The following is a 19,613-nucleotide window of genomic DNA, read 5'->3' on the forward strand; positions in this document are numbered from 1 at the left end:
ACTAATAGTACTGGGACATTCATAAGACCAGCATATAATAAGATGGAGCCTTCCCAGAAATATCTTGGCTCTAATCAACCCATCTTTTCCGTTCTACTCAAGTTTTAAACCCGGAGACAAAGAAAGGATCCCATGCAATGCAGTTCCATCCTAAGGTCAAGATGGGCTGTGGTAAACTAAGAAGAAATCTATGCTGCAGCATCCTTGGATGTCACAGAAAGATGTTCTGCATTCCCCATGTTACTTAGTCTTTACAACAAACTGCCTGAAATGCTCTTCCTGCCAGTGTTCATCTGGCTAGCTTGTTTTTATTCAGGCCTCAATGTAAATATTGCCTCTTCAGAAAAGACTTTGCTCACCACCCAATCACTATTACTATTATGTCACCTGGTTTTATTTACTTCAGACTATTTATTTCTGGTATTTATTGTTTATCTTTCACACTAGAATACATATTAAAGTGGGGAATTTTTCTTTTACCCCATGTTCTTAGGCATTCAGAAAACATTCATGGTAACAAAATATATCGCATAATTACATATACAAATGCTGGAATTTGTTTCAAAGATCAAACAAGATAATGTAACACACTTTTTTAATTCTAAGGCAATACAAAATCCTAAAGTAGTATTATTATGAACCACTTTGCTATTTAACAATGTGACTTGCAGATGCAGTCATAAGCTCTTCAGTGATATTTTACCATCATCCCAGGTTTCGCCACCCTCGGGATTGCTTTCACTATCTGCTTCATAACCTTCTTCTTCAACTAAAAGTTTAAAACTACAACACTGAGAATCTTCAGCTTCTTCTGAAAAATCACCAGGCTGGGACGACAGTTCTTCCTCAGATTGATGACTCTATAAGATCAATGCAATTCAAAGGTAAAAGCTGTAACATTTATTCATTCTCAGTAATAGAATATTTATTACTCAAAGTCATAGTAAGGACAGCTTCAATATTGAGAAAAAAACCATAGTAATCAATATTAATCATTATAAATTATGAAATTCACTCAGCAAAATTTCCCAGAAACTCAGACAACTTACCTCAAAAAAGAAAGTTTCTGACAGAGAAAGCTATAGGTCATTTCAGTTTTATTGAAAAATAAATCTATTTAAGAGGCCGGGCGTAGTGGCTCATGCCTGTAATCCCAGCACTCTGGGAGGCCGAGGCGGGCGGATCGTTTGAGCTCAGGAGTTCGAGACCAGCCTGAGCAAGAGCGAGACCCCGTCTCTACTTAAAATAGAAAGAAACTATCTGGCCAACTAAAATATATATAGAAAAAAAAAATTAGCCGGGCATGGTGGCGCATGCCTGTAGTCCCAGCTACTCGGGAGGTTGAGGCAGAACAATTGCTTGAGCCCAGGAATTTGAGGTTGCTGTGAGCTAGGCTGATGCCACTGCACTCATTCTAGCCCGGGCAACAAAGCGAGACTCTGTCTCAAAAAAAAAAAAATTAAATTAAAGTGAGTAGAAAGTTCTGGAAATATTAGCTGTACCAACAACATAGGACCAGATAGGATAGCTAAATCAGCACCATCCCTGAATTATCATTTAATAAACTATCAGATATACATAAGACTTATCAAATCAAATAATACATTTCTACCTTAACTGGGAGTAATTCTCAGTAAATTTCCAGATTATGTAAAGAAAAGCCTATCATAGTGCCCTCCTGTTTTTTATGAGATAGGGTAGTGATGAAATACTGTCCATCCCAGATGATGAAAATACGACCCATCAAAGTCACCTGATCAAATCCTGGTCCATATGTTCTAGCCACGTTCATCAGTGTCCCATCCCACACTTCTGCCTCTGCTAGTCATACCCAGATAACACAACTGTATATTATTCATACCTTCTCAGTCACAGCATCATTACATTCAAAATCTGCTGAATGACTTCCCAGGGCAACTCGAAGCAGGGCATCAAATAAAGGCTTTGCCAGTTCTGTTTCAATCACCTTTGACTGGGAAAGGAGGTCCCTCATTTCAAACAATATATTTTCCACAGATAAGTTCTAAGGTAAAATAAAAGAGAGTAAGAATATTAACAACATGTTTTTAAAAAAACTAAATGGTAAGAAGACAAATGACAAATTAATATTTACTTAACAAGTAGAAAGCTAGTCTATTTATAATTGATATAAAAGTAAAATGACCGTATAAATATCTATCTCTTATATAAACATCCTACCATTAAAATTAATAACATTTTTATTTATCAAGCACTTCACTGGTTTTGTTTGGTTTTGATTACAGTATGGTGAGGAATGGCAAGAAATGAGGCTAAGCAAAGAAATAAAAGCAAGACTGTGAAGGGTTCTGAATGCTATGGTAAAGAGGGTAGACTCTGAGCAATTCAGAAGCATCGAGAGCTTTTAGATACGAGGCAATACAGAGGTTGGAACTGGAGTGGGAAGAGCAGGCTGGCTGGCAGAGCAGTTAGGGGTGAGTTACTAAGCACAAGAAGAAAGAGGTCTGTCACTTTCCAAGGTCCCTAGATTCTTTTTGGGTTAAGAAGTCCTCTCAGGAGAAAATTTTTAAGGGTGTGAGGGAAGCCGAAGAGGTCAGGGGAAAATCTGGACAAAGATTTGGGTTCAGGAGAAGTCTGGTCCCAGCCTAGTTTCCTGGGAAGCTCTGGAGCCTGAACTGTACCCCAGAGACTGTCCTCACCCCCAGAGTCATGTCCATTAGCCACTAGCTATGAGCACCCTTCCCAGGCAACTCCAGCAAGCCGCCTCCTGCCAGCCAAGAGCAATCCTTTGAAGACAGAAGCTGATGAGCAGATGGCAATGGGCAGGTCAGTTTGGTAAAGCGGATCTGGACAGGGCACCCAACAGCATCACACCAAAATTGAGAACTTTGAACTTTGAAATACAGTGTCCATTATTATTCATCTGACACTTAATGCATACACTGTTTCACAAGGGGTTTTGCATTCCAAACTAAATCCTAAGTTACTTTAGGGTGAGAACTGGGTCACATGCTCCTTTGTATCCTCCATAGTACCTGGTACTGTGTTAAGCATATAGGACCATCTCAAAATGTAAAATCTTTGGAAAAACAAAACTAGAATAGTATTAACTTAGAACTTTAAATATATATATGTGTGTGTGTGTGTGTGTATGTGTATACATATTTATATATTACACAAGAGCTGGACTAAGGACAAGCGATTACCTGATTAGGTAACTCCAATTCCACCTTCTGTTGAGTAGTTCTGGCGCTGTGAAGACAAATGGCCAGCAGGGCTTCTAAAAGTCGTATACTCTGAAGTGAGGTCTCACTTTCTTGACTTGTAATCTTTGCTTCCTCGGGAGCAGCTTCAGCAGCAGAAATTTGTTCCACATTTATGGAAGAAATATACTGTGACTCTAATGTACCTAAACTGTCAGCACTCTTTTTTAGAGTACCCATTTCTGATGGTGTAGGGTCACTTTTTACAGTCAAAGGTAATAAATCTTCCTTCATAGTTACCTCAGGTTGAGAAGTTCTGTTTAAATCTTGGTTTTCATTTACATTTGTATCTGCCTCCTTTTTTCCTTGCTCCCCTTCAGGACTTCTGAAGAGGCTCTGTATTATCATAAATATTAATTTATGGCATACTTGGAAACCACCAAGCCTGTAAAACTGTTTCTGGAAGACTGAACTCAACATGTAGATCCAACGACACATAGACCAGATGTCTGCTGCTTGGTGCATATGTTCAGGAGAAGGCAAGACAAGGCTCTCAAGAGATAAACACGGAAGCATATGACTTAAAGACTCACTGGCTGTGCTGTCATAGCCAGAAGTGTCTTCTGAATCATTGGCCAGCTCCCTGTCAGACTCTGCTTCTTTACTTACGCATAAAAATGCCACACAGAGGAATAGGTTTATTGTGTTGATGTGAACATCCTGGTTAACAGTCTTCCGTCTCTTAGGATAAGCTTCTTTGAGGTTGGCATAAAATTTGCTGAGGCTCTGAGAAGAATCTGAATAAGCTTGCTGGTTATGAAAAGCAGTGCCTACATTTACAGAGGACAACTCCTTCTGTTCAATGTCTATCCCATCAATACCTGGAACTGAAGCATCTTTCTGTTGTTCCCCTAGGCTGATTATCAGAGTTTCAAATGCTTTTAGGGAATGATTTCGAACACCATTTAAGTAATTTAATTCGATTATTTGATTTACTCCATTACAACTTAAAAACAAATCTCTTATTACCCTGTGGGGAAAAAAAACATATAAAAGATTTTACATATAGAAACATTTATAAATAGTTACATATAGTATGTAATATGCCAATGCTGCATGTGGTACATACTAAATACTACCTAATTTGATTCATCAGTTATCTGGCTAAAGTTCTTAGGTATGACCAGGACCTCAAGTTACTTTCTAATTATTCTTACACCCTTCTGCAAACAATGCACATATACCTCCTGCAGTATTTAAAAAGGAAAGGTTATATGTGTCCCAAATTAAATGAAGTAATTTAGGTAAGAATATTTTTCTCCAAATGGCAAATTTTATATAAATTCTAAATACCACAACTACCACCACACTTGAGGTAGACACCATGAGGGCAGGCAGGCATTGTTTGTTCATTTGTCTGTCTGACGGTTCATTTATGACTTTCTGTTTGCTTTAAATCTGCACCTCATAAAGAGAAAAAACCAAACTACAGAGCCGAAAATCTGAAGGTTGTTCAGTATCACATGAGTTTCCCTGTAGTGCCTCTTCTGATCTGGCTAGTTAATCTGAGTCGATTATATAAATATTAAAGAAAGATTTCAGCCCTGTCTTAGGTGAGACTCACATGTCTCAATCATGAGAATTCTAGCAATAACTTTAATATAAATCAGCTCAGTGATTCTCAGCCCTTACTTTACAAAGATCCAGTTTGTGCACAAATAAGCCAAGGAGTTACAAAACTTTCAAATCAAAGTCAATTCTACTTAAACAATGCCAGAATGTCAGAAATTTTAAAAAATAATGGTAAGGCAATGACAACATCAGTATTAGTTTTAAAGTAGTTGTACTAAGATGGACCAAAAAAGCCACAAATGAAGATAATAATGAGTGGTTATATTTTTTATAAGTTTTTAAAATTATATATGCATGAATTTGAAAAGTCAGTCTACCTAGCAGAAGCAACTTTAGTTATAAAATTATTTTTTAAATGTACCAGTCTTGACAATCACAAAATCTGGAAAACTTACTGGTGGAGTGAAAAGTAATTTTAGTTTTCTTCTTTTTGCTTATCTGTATTTTCTAATTTTTCTACATATATTACTTAGGTAATAAATGTAAATATGCTATTTAAAAAATAATCCCATTAACATCACCGTCTCAATACATAATTATCATTTATGTATATGCATATTTTACATAGCTGTAAATAAGTGAATACTATTTTAATTTTGTATATTTTACCCATAAAATAGTATAAGCTTTTTCTCGTGTTACAACATGACCTCTGTAAACATTTTAATGACTAACTATATTCTATCAAGTAAATATAAAATTAATTTAAACTTGCCCTGCTTTTAGATATCTGTATTGCATCCATTTTTCTCAGAAGTATATTTAAAACTTTACTTTTTCACTAAGACAGTAAAATCAATGGCTCTATCCTCTTCTCTATAACCACCCCAGTAAAAACACATACATACATACACACACAAATAAATGGTTAAAACAAATCACACATGGGATGGCAACTTTTTTTGCTGACAAACTCAAATTAAATCCTAGAAAAGAATAAATACAATTATACTACAGATGAAGCCCTGGAAATATCAGAGTTAGAAGTTCAAATGCATATACTTTATCACTCATTCAAAAGTATAAAATGAGAAAAAAAATCTACACAGACACACACACATATACAAACCTGGATTTAAGCAGGATAGGTAGAGTTTTTAAATAAATCTGAAGCACTTCCTGAGGCAAACATTGCTTATGATGGCTACACGCATGAGTTCGAGCTGAAGTAGTGCTTAGGTGTTGACAATGATGTGCTAATTCAACTCCTCTTTGGAGCACAGGATTAAATATGTAATTATACAGTTTCCACTGAACAATTACATTGCCTTTCTGAATTAAATTGCAAATATGATTTGCAATCTGTATACTCTGTAATCTGTCTTCTTCAAAAACAAAGTTCTGATAAGCCTTTAAGGCATCCCATTTCCACAACAAGTCTTCAAATCCACTGCTAGGCAGGATCCCCTGAAATCTATTAGAAGGACTAGATAAACTGGACGAGGATTCGGCATCACACGAGTTTCCCTGCAGCGTCTCTTCCAATTTGGCTAGTTGGTCAGAGTCAACGGTACAAATATTGCAAGCTGCTTGTTTAATTTTTTCTGATATCTCTGCTCCTCCTAACTGATCCAAAATAAGTTTGTTAAGGATATTCAATATATGCTGCTGAAAAATTCTCAGTGCTGGCAACTTAAACGCATGGAGCAAAGGAAGGATCACAGATTTGGGATCCATACAGCAGCATATTCCAACGTTATGGACACCTGAAAGAATCTGGACACAAGTGCTGCTCGAGGAAGCCTGCTGGAGCAAGCGCAAGCACTGATGCGCGCACACTGCGATGCAACAGCAGCGCTCAGGGTAATACACATCCCCATCTGCAGTCTCTTCAAATGGGTTTTTGGAGACCTGGTTTTTAAAAGCTGAAACCAGAAGACCTGAGAGATCTCGGTGGTGATGCATAAAGTGAGAATATTCACAGCGTCTGTGCCTTTTTCTTGTACACATTGAATGATGAAGTTGCTCGGATTTTACTTTTTTGACGGTGCTCATTATTTTCATCACACTATTTATGAGGGATTTCAAATGTTCTGAGGCCTCAGGAGGAACTCCATCTCTTAAAACCAGCCATTCCATTTGAAGGACCGCTGTTTCAAATAAATTAAATCCACAATGCTGAATGAATTCTTGAACCAAATCCATGGCTTGACTGAAGTAGAAGGGATTGGAAGCTGCACTTTGAAGACAACAGATGAGGATCTGCAGAACTCCTTCCAGAAGCTCAGGTAAAAGAAGGGCTCTATGACGATACTTTGAAAACACAAAATCTTCCTGAATCTCCTGTAATGTTTTCTTTTGCCTGGGTGCAAAAGGGTCAGGCTGCTTTTCTAGACAAGTTCTAATTTTTAAAGCTGCCCTAAGCAATTCAGTTAAATTTTTTCTAAGACTTTCTGGCATCATCACTGCAGTACTAACATCTACTGACATAAGATGCAACACTGTTCGAAAGAGCATTCGCTGAATCAAAGCCACTGGTTCTTCAGTCCAACCTGCAGAAACCACTTGACTCTCGAAGCTGTCGCTTAGATTGCAGCAGTCTCCAAAGCCTGCCAGGAATTCAGTCAGTGTGGGCACTACACTAGCTGCTAGAGCAGAGGTATGATTTAAGCTCATGTCAAATTTACAAACTTTTTCTAATAGAGATAACAAAACATGACATAAGTCAAATGGAGAATTGTTCATGTTACTGATAACAGACAAGGCAGCTGGCTCACTTAAAATGTCAGTGTTTGACTCCTGTCTTGGAAGAATCTCTCTGGAATGTGCCAAAGCCATGGTATCAGGAGGAGTCTGTTCTTTGGTTGCTAAGTGGTCAAGTTTAACTGCAAGGTGGTCTTCTTTAGGAGACTGTGTTACAAAGTGCTGCAGCAGATGGGGCCTTCTATGCTTATTCATTGCTATGCTTTTTTCATCTGAATTGGCTTCTGAATCTGAAGTGGAGAGCTGTGTTTTTCTTGCATCTCTTACAGAATAGCGATGGGTAATTTTACGCTGTCGTCTGCTTTTTCGAAAAGTGCTTGCTTTTGCAGAAACCTGACCAGACGGGGCACTCCCTTCTAAATGTAATTTTTCCTGAGTGGATCTTTGTGAAGTTGTGTTCTTTTCTTTGGTCAGGATTATATCAGTTGAGAACGGCAGATTAAAATCTAATGGAAGAAAGAAGACTTAGAATACATCAATATGTTTTAAAACTCAATTTGTATAGAGGTGACAACCTTCTCATTTATCATCCACTTTAGGAGTTTATCTTCAGTATGCTTCTGCTGCAGGGCTGATTTCCTTACGTTATGCCTCTGGGTTACTTCCTCCCACACTTATCCTCACTCTAAACACCAGTTGGCATTAGTTCAAAGGATACAAAGTGATTTTAAAAACAGCAAAGCAGAACAGAATTAAGAAAGTAAATCTGACTTAAAACCATATATTACATTCCAACTTCAACATAAGAAACTCTTTAGATTATCTGGTATGTAGTGCTGCTGTTCACATCATTTTACAAATCTCTTCCAATTGTGCCAGTAATTAAGATACAGGTGCATATTATATTATCAAAAATACCATTTAGTTTATAGCCCTGATATAACTTAGGAACTATAAGATTTTTCAAAATTATTTTAAAATCATACACTATATACCAAATGTTCTCCAAAACCAAGGTTAAAAGAATTCTTCATTCAAATTATTTCTCAAGTGTGTCACTTGAGAATAGATGTCACTGTTTCATCCTCAGTGCCTACAGGCATCCTCAGTGCCTAGACCCGGCATGTGGTCAACACAGAATAACTATTTCTTGAAGAAATAATCAAATTTTCCTTACTAACTAAAAAGAATTGAATTGGTCTTTCCCTTTGCAATAATATGTAATAAGATCTATACAAAAATACAGTTGCAATTTAGAATGAATAAATAAAAATCTGTTAAATAAAAGATTTGTGGACTGGGCATGGTGGCTCACACCTATAATCCTAGCACTATGGGAGGCCAAAGAAGGAAGATAGCTTGAGCCCAGGAGTTCGAGACCAGACTGAGCAAAAGTAAACCCCGTTTCTACAAAAAATAGAAAAATTAGCCAGGCATGGTGGCATGCGCCTATAGTCCCAGCCACTCAGGAGGCTGAGGCAGGAAGATCATTTGAGCCTAGGAGCCTAAGATTGCAGTGAGCTATGATGACACCACTGCACTCTAGCCAGGGCAACAGAGTGAGACTCTGTCTCAAAAAAAAAAAAAAATTGTGCTTTCCTAGCTTTAACTAAGAGAGGGAAAACAAACTTGATGAGGAGAGGGGAAATGAAAACGAATTTGACAAATTCCACCCAAGCAAAATATGCAGGCAATGAAGGCAACTTCCCCAAAAAAGCATTAATCACATTTCTTAAGTGATTAAAAATCTGTGAACTCTACAAATTCAGAAGAAAATAGAAGCAGACAGTTCATGAATCAACAAATACATGGGAAAACATAATAAGACCTTATTTAGACACCTCCCTAAAAAGAGCCCCATGTCAGAAATTTACTAAAAATACATATATAGCATTAAAATACAATACAGAAGGATTTTTTTAACCTGAGAGATCTTTAAACATCTCACAATTCACATATCCCAGAAATGGTCAAGGGAAAAACTGTAATCTCTCCATTAAACATTTAAAGTTTCATATATTCTTTCTATATATATATATATATATATATATATACATAATTTTTTCAAAATCAGAAATTAAAAATATCTATTGACCTTAGGGGTGATAATTCTACCCAGCCTTGAAACAAAATATTACTTCAAATTTATCCTTTAAAGGCAACATTAAAAAAACTAAAGCTAAAAGAAATACTACAAAAGTCATTTATAGAGTACCAGTAACAGAAAGCAGTCTTTAAAATAAGCAAAGAAATTTTAATTTCTTTCTTCAAACTTTTCACTATCCATTTTTCCAATGCATACCTAAATTTACTTGTTTTGATCAGTGTTCTGCTTCTTCACATATTTTCTAATCATCAGTACAGTCAAGTAATCCCCTAAGAAACACCATGGTTTTTGTATTATTAAAAGGAATAAAAATGAGCTTGCCTAAAGAATTTTTCATATTTAGTATATAATAAATTGCAAGAACATATAGAGTTCTGAACCTAAAGCTGTACCAAATCATTCAGGCAGAATTAACCTCTCAATGAAACTTTTTTCCCAGTGCAATTTTGGTAACACAAGTGATTGATATGGTAAGGGAAAAACATACCTGTTGCTTTTTCTTCTTGAACAGGTATCTTCCATACCAGCGGAAGGAGTGATAGGAGGAGAGTCAGGAGTTCTTCTCTACATGTCAATGCCTGTGTCAGAAACAAGAAAGTCCATGTTCTAAGAGGATGAGACACATTAATTCTTAATATCTTATCTTAAATGGAACCAAAAAACTCTTTTCCTTGAAAGGTTGCATTTAAGAAGAATCAAATTAACCTATTTTAAATCCAATTAAAGCTGTGATACTTTTCAATTTATAAGCCTTTCCAGTGACAGAAGAATGTAAGAGTATTTGATGATATTTAGCACATTCTTGCTGATATTTCCAAAAATAGCTGCTATTACTGCCATGCGCATTGCAAGAATTCCTCACCTATGAAAAAACAGATTTACTAGGTGGAAATGAAAAGTTAACCCCTATTAATTAGCAAACTCATAACACAAAGTTACTAGAAAAATGTAGTCTTCATGCAGTTAAATATAAAACTCAGAAAACAATTTTAAAAAAAGAAAGTGACAGTATTAATAAATAATATACATAAAGAGAGAAAGACTTATTAGTGAAGGTAGCCTAATAAACACTTACTGACTGCACACTACATCCACAGGACTGCTGTCTTACCCTTTCTGGAGGACACGGTCCAAGCCCTGGAGAAGGTCCCCTCATTTGGTCCGTAAAATACAGACACACAAACAGTTAAAGAACAACAGAATGCATGTAGTATAAGTAGGTACCCAGGGCTGGTATGGGTATTTAGTTCAGGAGTTCAGAAGAAGGAACAATCACTGGGACACGGGTGGGCAAGGATTTAGTGACAAATTAAGTTTGGGATTTCTTCCTCACACCAATCTCTAGGGAAGGGTCAGGGTGACACAATCAGATTTGCTGGACAGAATTAGGGGAAAGGGGTAGCAGTCAGAGTTAGGGGCAGGGAAACAATAATCTGGATGAGAGAGATGATATCTAAAGTACTCTAACAACAGAAGTGAAAAGGAGACATATTTGAGAAACTGTAAAGTAGAACCGAAATGACTTGCAGTTGATTATCTATGGGGCATAAGGGAGAAAAAAAATATCTAAAAGGACTCACAGGTTTCTGGTTTAGGCAACTAAGTAGCTGATAATGTATTCACCAAGACAGGAATTTTAGGAGTAGTATTAGGCTGGGGTAAAGATGATGGATTCACTTCTTAGACATATTGAATCTGATATGCCTGCGAGATATCCAAATGAAAAGAGCTTTTTTTCAGTAGACAGTGAACATAAAGATCTGCGCCTAAAGAAAAAAATGTGAAATAAAAAAAAGATTTGGGAGTCATCGCAGCAGAAGCCAAGGACATATGTGAAATTTCCCAGGGAGAGAACACAGAATGACAAGAGAAGACTGTGGGGAATGGAGCTCTGGAGAATTAAGGATGGGCAATGCTGGGGAGAAGGCTGCAAAGGAGACGAGAAGTGGCCCCCTGAAAAAGAACTAGAACCAGAGAAAACGAGAAAGAGAGCAGATCTGGAAAGAAAGGAAAGTCAACAGGGCCAAAGCTGTTGTTCTTTGACTGTATAAAATGAAGGCTGAAAAGCATTTAGCAACTACAGGGGCCCTGGTGAGCCTAACAAATGCAGTTTTAATGGTGTGATTAGGGTTCTAGTCAATTACAATAGGCTGAAGAGTCAAAGGAAGTGAGAAAGCAGAGACGGGGCATTTAGACTATTTCTTCTAGTGTCCCAGTTATGAAAAGGCTCAAAATTCTTCAAAAGTAAAATCTAAATTCTTTTTCAGGCTCAGAAGACCCTTTGTGGCATGATTCGTGTTGACCTGTCCAGCTTTAGCTCCCACCATACCTGAGCCCTCCCCACACATCCAGCTGGTAAGGATTGCCCCTGAACATCACTGGTCTTTGGACTCCCCAATATCTTCCACACATACACTGCTCCTGCATTTTCCTATCCCCATCCTCCCATCTGCCAAATTCCAACTCATTCATCAGGTTTTAGTTCCTCTGTGGGGAGACTTCTTGAACACCCTACCTTCTCTCTTTGGATTTGCTTCCATTCCAGCAACCAACAGTTGCTGCTGTTAATGTCTCAATGCCCGTTTTCTTCTTGTATTCACTCAACAAATATTTACTGAGCCCACTACTTATGTGCTAGGCACTTCAGATGCAGTGGTGAACAAGAAAGACAACATTCACATCCTCATGAAGCCAACACTCTAGCAGAGGAGACAGAAAATAATAGGTACAAATAAGAAAATTTCAGATAGTAAGTGGTGCCATGAAGGAAATTAACCAGAGCAGGAATTACCAGAGTGTGATGAAAAGGGGGATATTTTAGGTAGACTCTTCAGGATGGGCCACATGAGCAGATACTTAATTGATGAGAAGAAGGCATCCATGCAAAGATTTGGAGGAAAAGGACTCCCAGCAAGTATATGAAAGGTTGGGAATGGGTTTGGCTTTTTCATAGAAAGCAAGAAGGCCAGTGTGGCTGGAGCATAGCAATGGGGAAAGTCTAAGGAGACAAAGTTGGAGGATGTAGGTTGATGGAGTCTTGTGGGCCATGCAAAGGAGTTAGGATTTATCTCTAAATATGATAGGAAACTTTCCCAAACATACTTCCCAGTCCTCTCTCAGGGTTCAGTCCCTTATCTTCAGCAACCACCCTTTTTCTGCCACCCAATGTCTAATACATAGTTGGGTATTCAATAAACATTCACTGCATGAATGATTTTAAATTCTGGAAGCAAAGTAAAACTCATATCAAAGGGTCCCATTTCCGTGTGCTTTACTTTAAAATTAGTAAGACTAAAGATGACTGAATAACATTTCAATGTATAGCTCATATATAACCCAGGCATGTCAACATTTTTTAAGATGCCAGTTAACATGATCTCAAAAAAATTTTTTTTTCCCTGTAAAGTCCTGCTAATCTGAGTCTTCGTATCTTTAGCATTCTAATGGAACTTGTAGAAACCCACAGGGTGTCTGTGAAGAAGCACAAGACGTGCTATCCTAATAACTTAGCCCTTGCTCCACAACAGTACCCTGGCAAATCAACACTGCTGTGTGAACAGACATTCCGGTCTCCTGGCCTCTGCGTAACAAACACACAGTCTGGAACAGCCCTCGTGCCTTCCCACTTAGCTAAGCGCTCCCTACCTCCGTCAAGGCCCAGCCCCAGCAATATCTCTTCTGTGAAGCTTCTCCTCCTGCACCAACCCAACATTACTGTTCTCCCCCTCAGGGACCTCATGTCTGCTGCCCGCATTTCACCAAGTGGATTAGTTCTTGGAAATCATGGGCCTTCCGACAGAATGAGACTGAAGCAAACACAGGTTTTTGGGTTTTGTCCTCTCTGCTGGAATTGCAGTCCCGAAGAGGATACCGTCCTGCTGCCCAACACAGCAGTGGCAAAACAAGTCTTTGCTTTACATTCCATTACCATAATTTCTAATACAATTCATTACTGGGGCATCTCTCTTTAATCCTCTGGACCTATAACTTTTTTATGTATTGTATATTTCCAGATTTATTTACCCTTTCTAGTCTCAAAGAAACCACATATGTAATTCTGTTCTTTTAGAAGTCACAAAGTCTTTTTCTCCTATTTGTAGGCACCCAGCAAACTAGAACTTGCGGCCCTGCATTTCAAGCCATGCTCTAGTTTAACCTCCCAAGGTCCTAGATATACACAATAGTCACAGTATCCAGAAAAATGAGGCGTTCCCTCACGTCATCCAAGTGGAAAGTTCCCAATGAAAACAGTCGTTGCTTCATTTTGGTCTCTATATTTTTTCAATATATGTATTTACTAGCAAAATGCCTTCGTAGCAAGAAATTTTATTTAACGATGGCTAAGTTTCATCTAAAGCTGATAACATTGAACATGTTAAAAAATATCAGTCATATTTGTGCTACAGAGATTTTATTATCTTTTCAATTCAAGGTAATTAAAATATTATCTAACTACATTAATTAGTCCCTTGAAAGCAGATTGTAGAGTTCTTTTTTCATAAAATACTTGTTTTCTAATAAAATCAAATAAAGATATAAATCATATTTGGCCTTCAAGTAAACCTTGTGTAAGTTACTTAATGTTTCTGAATCTCAGTTTTCTCATCTGAAAAAGAAAGTTAGATGAAAACATCTCTCTAGTCCCAACTGGCTTTAAAACTATAATAAGGAAAAGGCAAGAACAATAATGTATGAAAAACCAGATGTACACAAGCTAAAGGACTCAGTAATTATTAGTTTACACAAAAGGATTCTCTGCTTTCACCCCAGAATTAGCCGACTCCCTAAATATAATTTATACAAAACTTTTCAAAAATATATTTGATGTTTATTAAAAGTGCAAATGCATCATGTTCCTGAATTATAATCTTGTATCTCTACTAATAATCATAGTTATCACACTGATATTAGGATAAAAAGCATGGTATATATGATACCATTTCAGAAGAAAGGCCATTTATAATTCTAAGATATTTCAGACTTTTTGGAAAGTATACAAATAATATGTTCACAAATAGGGCTACTTTTTTGTTGGAGTGATAAGAGGGATAGGACGTTATCTCAAACAGAATTTAGAAAATCTGTAACCCAGAAATGATGTATCTATAATAAACTACAACATACTTATAAAAAAATGATTTGATATGAAAATATTACCTGATCAATGATAGAATTTAGCTTGGTAAGTAACAGAAATCCTCGACCATGGACAAGGTACTGTCCAAGGGTTGCCATGTGTGTCTCCTCCTCTTCCTCCTCCCTGGCCTCCACCCTTTGGACCACTGCATTGCAAAGCCGGTTGACATCAGTCAGAAATTGACGTGCCAGTGAGTTACTGTCAGTGCTCATGACCGAGCTATAAAATAAATATTACGAAAAAGATTAGACAAAAGAATACAAATTTACTTTTAAAACTATGTGTTTTTGTTGTTCATTTTTAACTGAAGACTGACTTTACTGGGTATTGGTACTTAATCCTGTAACATTTTCAGTCATAGTTCTGATCTAGTCAGATGCTCCTTAAATAACACCTGCCATGGCAGAAACGAGTCCTGGGTTTCAAATACCTGAGCATAGCCAAGAATGGGTAAGTGACAGCACCTAGATAGAAGAAACTTTCTCTCTTAAATAGAATAAAAATAAACCCATTACTTAAAAAATGTTCTTGTTTTGTATGTTTTAAAACAGATAAAAGGATATTTTAAAAATATAAACTGTTTTTTTACTTGACAGAGCCCACAGTCACTGACCTACCCTCCCACAACACCAGAGTTCAGTTAATGCAAGGAAAAAAAAGGATTTCCCATTAGAGGAATAAAAATTGAAGAATTCTATCAGCCAAAGGTATGCCACTTTACTTCTTACTATACATTTGAATCAAATACAGGGCAATGTGACATTTTAAGATTAAGGAAAATAATAAGGTAAAATAAGCAGAAGAGGAAGGAAAACAAATACAGAGACAAATGTACAAATTTCAGAAATGAAAAATCACAAACAGCAAAATCCCTCAACAGTTTCAAAATAGTTTCATCTTTGGGCTAAAAGATGAAACTTTCAGACATTTAGTAACCTTTAAAAATTGCGTAGCCTAGAGATGTTAAATTAAACACATGTATATTGCCTCCTCTTCCTTCAACCCCCTTCAGGGGGAAGCGCTCCCCACAGTCCCTGCTAACAAGGCAGTAAGCCATATTCCTCCTGCCAAGGGGCCAGAGTCAGGCTCTGGGCCTTGATGAATTGAAACACATCTGGTTCAGAAGCAGCCACAATACATGCTGGTCACAGATGTGACTGGTATTAGTACAGCTTGCAAAGAGGAATTGAACCAATCAGGTTTCCTTTCTCTCTCTCAGGAATTTAAACTAAAGGGACACAGCTGATGTGCTGAAAGCTTATATGGAGATGGGCCTGTGGTGGTCTTTATAAAGGAAGTAGGTGAAGCTCAGAAGCAGCCAACTGGGTAAAAATGAACCAATAGGATGCAAAAAGAAGCAGATAAACGTGAAAGGGAAAAACCAGAGAATTCCTAATACTACCTTGGTTCCTTCTCATTCTAGGGCCTGATAGTTTAATTCCTGCATTCCCACCAGAATTCTAGGTAGTATTACAATAACAGTTCCCTCTTAGTATAACAAATATCATTTATTTTTAATATTTTTGACCACTAAGAAAAAGACAAAAAAGTATAAAAAAGTACATCCCTCATTATTCTGAAATGCAGCAATAACCTGTTATATATAATATGGGTTCTTTATGAGCTTTCATAAAGTAAAGTTATTCAATAAATCAAATAACCTAATTTATATTTATCCAACTTTAACATGTCACCTACCCTGTTACTGATTTTAGGATACATAATTATTTAGTACAGCACTAAAAAAGAAAAAAACACTGCCAATTAAACTATGACATAATGCTTTCTTATCACATAGAATTTCCCTACAATATCACCTTCTGACCATCAAGACCATCCACAATGTAGCATTTCTTAAGAGAACTGCACTATCATTCCTGAGATTTTCTTCCAAAACTGCTAACATCATTCTGTAAGTTTTTATGCTGGTGCTTCCTTGGTCTTTCCAAATGAGATTGGCAAAAAAAATTTCAGAAAACAACCAGGAAAACATTGAAACCTTAGCAGGTATAGTACCAGCAATGCACAGAAGTCAACTGAAATGCTAACAATGTGAACATCTACAATCTGGTTCACTTAGGAGCGGGCAAGGCCAACTACTTCACAGGTGCCACCTCCTGACAGAGCCATCCATTACAAGACATGCTGAAGTTTCAGAAATAGTAAAAATGTGAAAAATCAAAAAATTATGGTTATAATTAGAGCCTATCTTCTAGAAATTAAGATAATGGAAATGAACATGAAGTTTTAGGCAATTAATGAAGAAATATTTCCATCCCACTTTCTAAAAGCACAAGATGCCAAATCAGTAAAAAGCATTATAATATATACGGAAATTATGTTCTTCCCAATTTAAAAAGGTACAAAAAAATACATACTTGTTTACATGAAAAGGATGTTATATATAATCTATTACTTGTTTGATTCATTTCAATATTTTGAAAAACTTTTCCCATAAGCTCTTACTCTTTAATGCTGCAGAGCATTCTACTACATGTATATATTACATATATTTCATTTTAGTATAGATGTACATAACTGCATAGCCAATCTCTTATTATTGAATATTTAGATTACTTCTAGCTTTTCATTATTATAAACAAAGCTGCAAGGAACACCCTTACGCTACTTGCACATTTACCTCATTGTTTAATTGAAGTAGAAATTGCTGTTACTTCATAGAGTAGTTTTTACACATTTCTTATTAGGTTTATTCCAACATGTTTTATACTTTTTGCCATTTATTCTGAACAGGATTTTATTTTCCATTATATACTTTAATTTTTTTTTTTTGAGACAGGTCTCCCACTGTCACATGGGCTAGAGTGCAATGGTGTCATCACAGATCATTGCAACCTCAACCTCCTGGGCTCAAGCAATCCTACTGCCTCAGCCTCCTGAGTAGCTGGGACTACAGGTGCCCACCACCACCCTTGGCTAATTTTTCTACTGTTTGTAGAGCTGGGGTCTCGCTCTTGCTCAGGGTGGTATCCAACTCCTGGCCTCAAGCAGTGATCCTCCTGCCTTGGCCTCCCAAAGTGCTAAGATTACAGGCGTGAGCCAGCACAACTGGCTATATATTCTAATTAAGATATAAAACTGGTATGTAGCAGACATATAGGAAATGGATTTATTTTGATATAGCAATCATATATCTAAACTTCTTACTGAACTTTCTTGGGTTTTTTTATTTCCCAGATATAATACCCTATAATCTACAAATAACAAAAATTCTAAATTCTCCTATCCAATATACATACAATTTCCATTCCTCTAACTACATTAGTTAGCAGTAATAGAACGACACTAATTGGGGTGCAGGGGGCACATTAGAAGTATTCATTTCTTCCTAACAGGAATGGTGAATTTAGTTGAGTGCCTTTCAGCCATTTTGAATGCCAACTGAAAAGATGATTACATGGTAATTTCTTTAAATTTTTTCTAATATTTCAAATACCCGGAAACAAGGAATATATAACATGAGGTTATAACACCCAGATCTAGCAAGTATTAACATTATGGTACATTCAGGTCAGAGAGACAGAGAAAGTGTGTGTGTGTGTGTGTGCGCGCGTGTGTGTGTGTGTGTGTGTGTGTGTGTAAAGAAATCAAACCTTGGCCAGGTGCAGTGGCTCATGCCTGTAATCCTAGCACTCTGGGAGGCCGAGGTGGGAGGATTGCTTGAGCTCAGGAGTTCGAGACCAGCATGAGACCCTGTCTCTACTGAAAATAGAAAAATTAGCTGGGGATGGTGGCATGCGCCTGTAGTCCCAGTGACTCGGCAGGCTGAGGCAGGAGGATCACTTGAGCCCAGGAGTCTGAGGTTGCAGTGAGGTAGGCTGACGCCACAGCACTCTAGCCAGGGCAACAGAGTGAGACTCTGTCTCAAAAAAACGAAAAAGAAAGAAATCAAAGCTTATACTACATGAAAGCCACACCCACACCTCTTACCATTCCCTAGCTGGTGTTTTTCATTCCCATTTTTATATTTCTCACATGTTTATATCTATAAAAAAATTCAGTATTATTTTAACAATTTTAAAAATTTATATAAATAGTATACTGTATGTATCCTTTTATAACTTTGCCTTTCCCTCTCAAGGTTATGACCATTCCTTTAAACTACTGTGCGATATACTATTGTATGAATAAACCACAGTCTACATACATCCACATCTACTAAGAAAAAGTTAGCTGTTTTTACTTTGGGGTTTAATTAATGTCACATTACTATGTAGTTTTTAAAGCCTTTAACTGAATCAAGCATTTTGACTGCTAATATTTATCACATTACATACTTACCAGTCTTTCAACACTCCTGTAACATTTAGAGTCTATATAATTTGGGCTTATAAACTAGATGAAACAAACATTCTTAGAAGAAAAGCTTCACCTATTAAAAAAAAAAAAAAGAAAAACATATTAATGACAATAGTAAACCACAAATAATTTTAACATAAAGTTCTGACATAAAAATCATGGCCTGTCTTCATACGTGATGTATGAAACAGGCAACAAACTTTTTAAAATCTCAAGAGCACACTAAAAAGAATGCCTACCTTCAAGAATTGAGTCCTGAGAGAGAGAGTCTTGGAAGGAACATAGTGATCCAAACAAAGCAACTTAATCATAGCTCTCTACCCTTCCTGTCCCAACTCCTAACTTACAACCTCCAGGTAAATCATAAGTTAAGTGCAAAGGAGAATCATAACAATATCAATCTTCTTAACACTGAAATCTAGGCCTGTTGTCCCCAACCCCCAGGGCTGTGGACCAGTACCAGCGAGGTGAGCAGCTGGCAAGTGAGCTACACTTCATCTGTATTTACAGCCACTCCGCATCACTTCCATCACCCCATAAGCTCCACCTCCTGTCAGATCAGCCAGGGCATTAGATGCTCATAGGAGCACGG

The 19,613-nt window shown here is 37.1% G+C and overlaps 1 protein-coding gene across 5 annotated transcripts in view; it reads right to left on the bottom strand.

Moving 5' to 3' along the window:
- The window catches only part of LYST (lysosomal trafficking regulator), a 126,766-nt gene extending 107,670 nt beyond the window's left edge, over positions 1–19,096 (bottom strand). For 3 of the 5 annotated variants that reach the window (XM_045537253.1, XM_045537252.1, XM_045537250.1), the window contains exons 1-7: positions 19,004–19,086; positions 14,722–14,920; positions 10,052–10,142; positions 5,884–7,963; positions 3,186–4,212; positions 1,862–2,023; positions 704–860 (exon numbers count right to left, since the gene is read on the bottom strand). In XM_045537253.1, coding sequence (XP_045393209.1) covers positions 704–860; positions 1,862–2,023; positions 3,186–4,212; positions 5,884–7,963; positions 10,052–10,142; positions 14,722–14,913 — 3,709 coding nt within the window. In that variant the 5' untranslated portion in view covers positions 14,914–14,920; positions 19,004–19,086. Of the gene's footprint in view, positions 1–703; positions 861–1,861; positions 2,024–3,185; positions 4,213–5,883; positions 7,964–10,051; positions 10,143–14,721; positions 14,921–19,003 lie in introns of all 5 variants that reach the window. The other 2 variants (XM_045537251.1, XM_045537249.1) reach the window with 2 other exon arrangements.
- Positions 19,097–19,613: the final 517 nt, after the last annotated feature.

The sequence above is a fragment of the Lemur catta genome, chromosome 25, assembly GCF_020740605.2.
Source record: "Lemur catta isolate mLemCat1 chromosome 25, mLemCat1.pri, whole genome shotgun sequence".
Classification (NCBI taxonomy): domain Eukaryota; kingdom Metazoa; phylum Chordata; class Mammalia; order Primates; family Lemuridae; genus Lemur; species Lemur catta.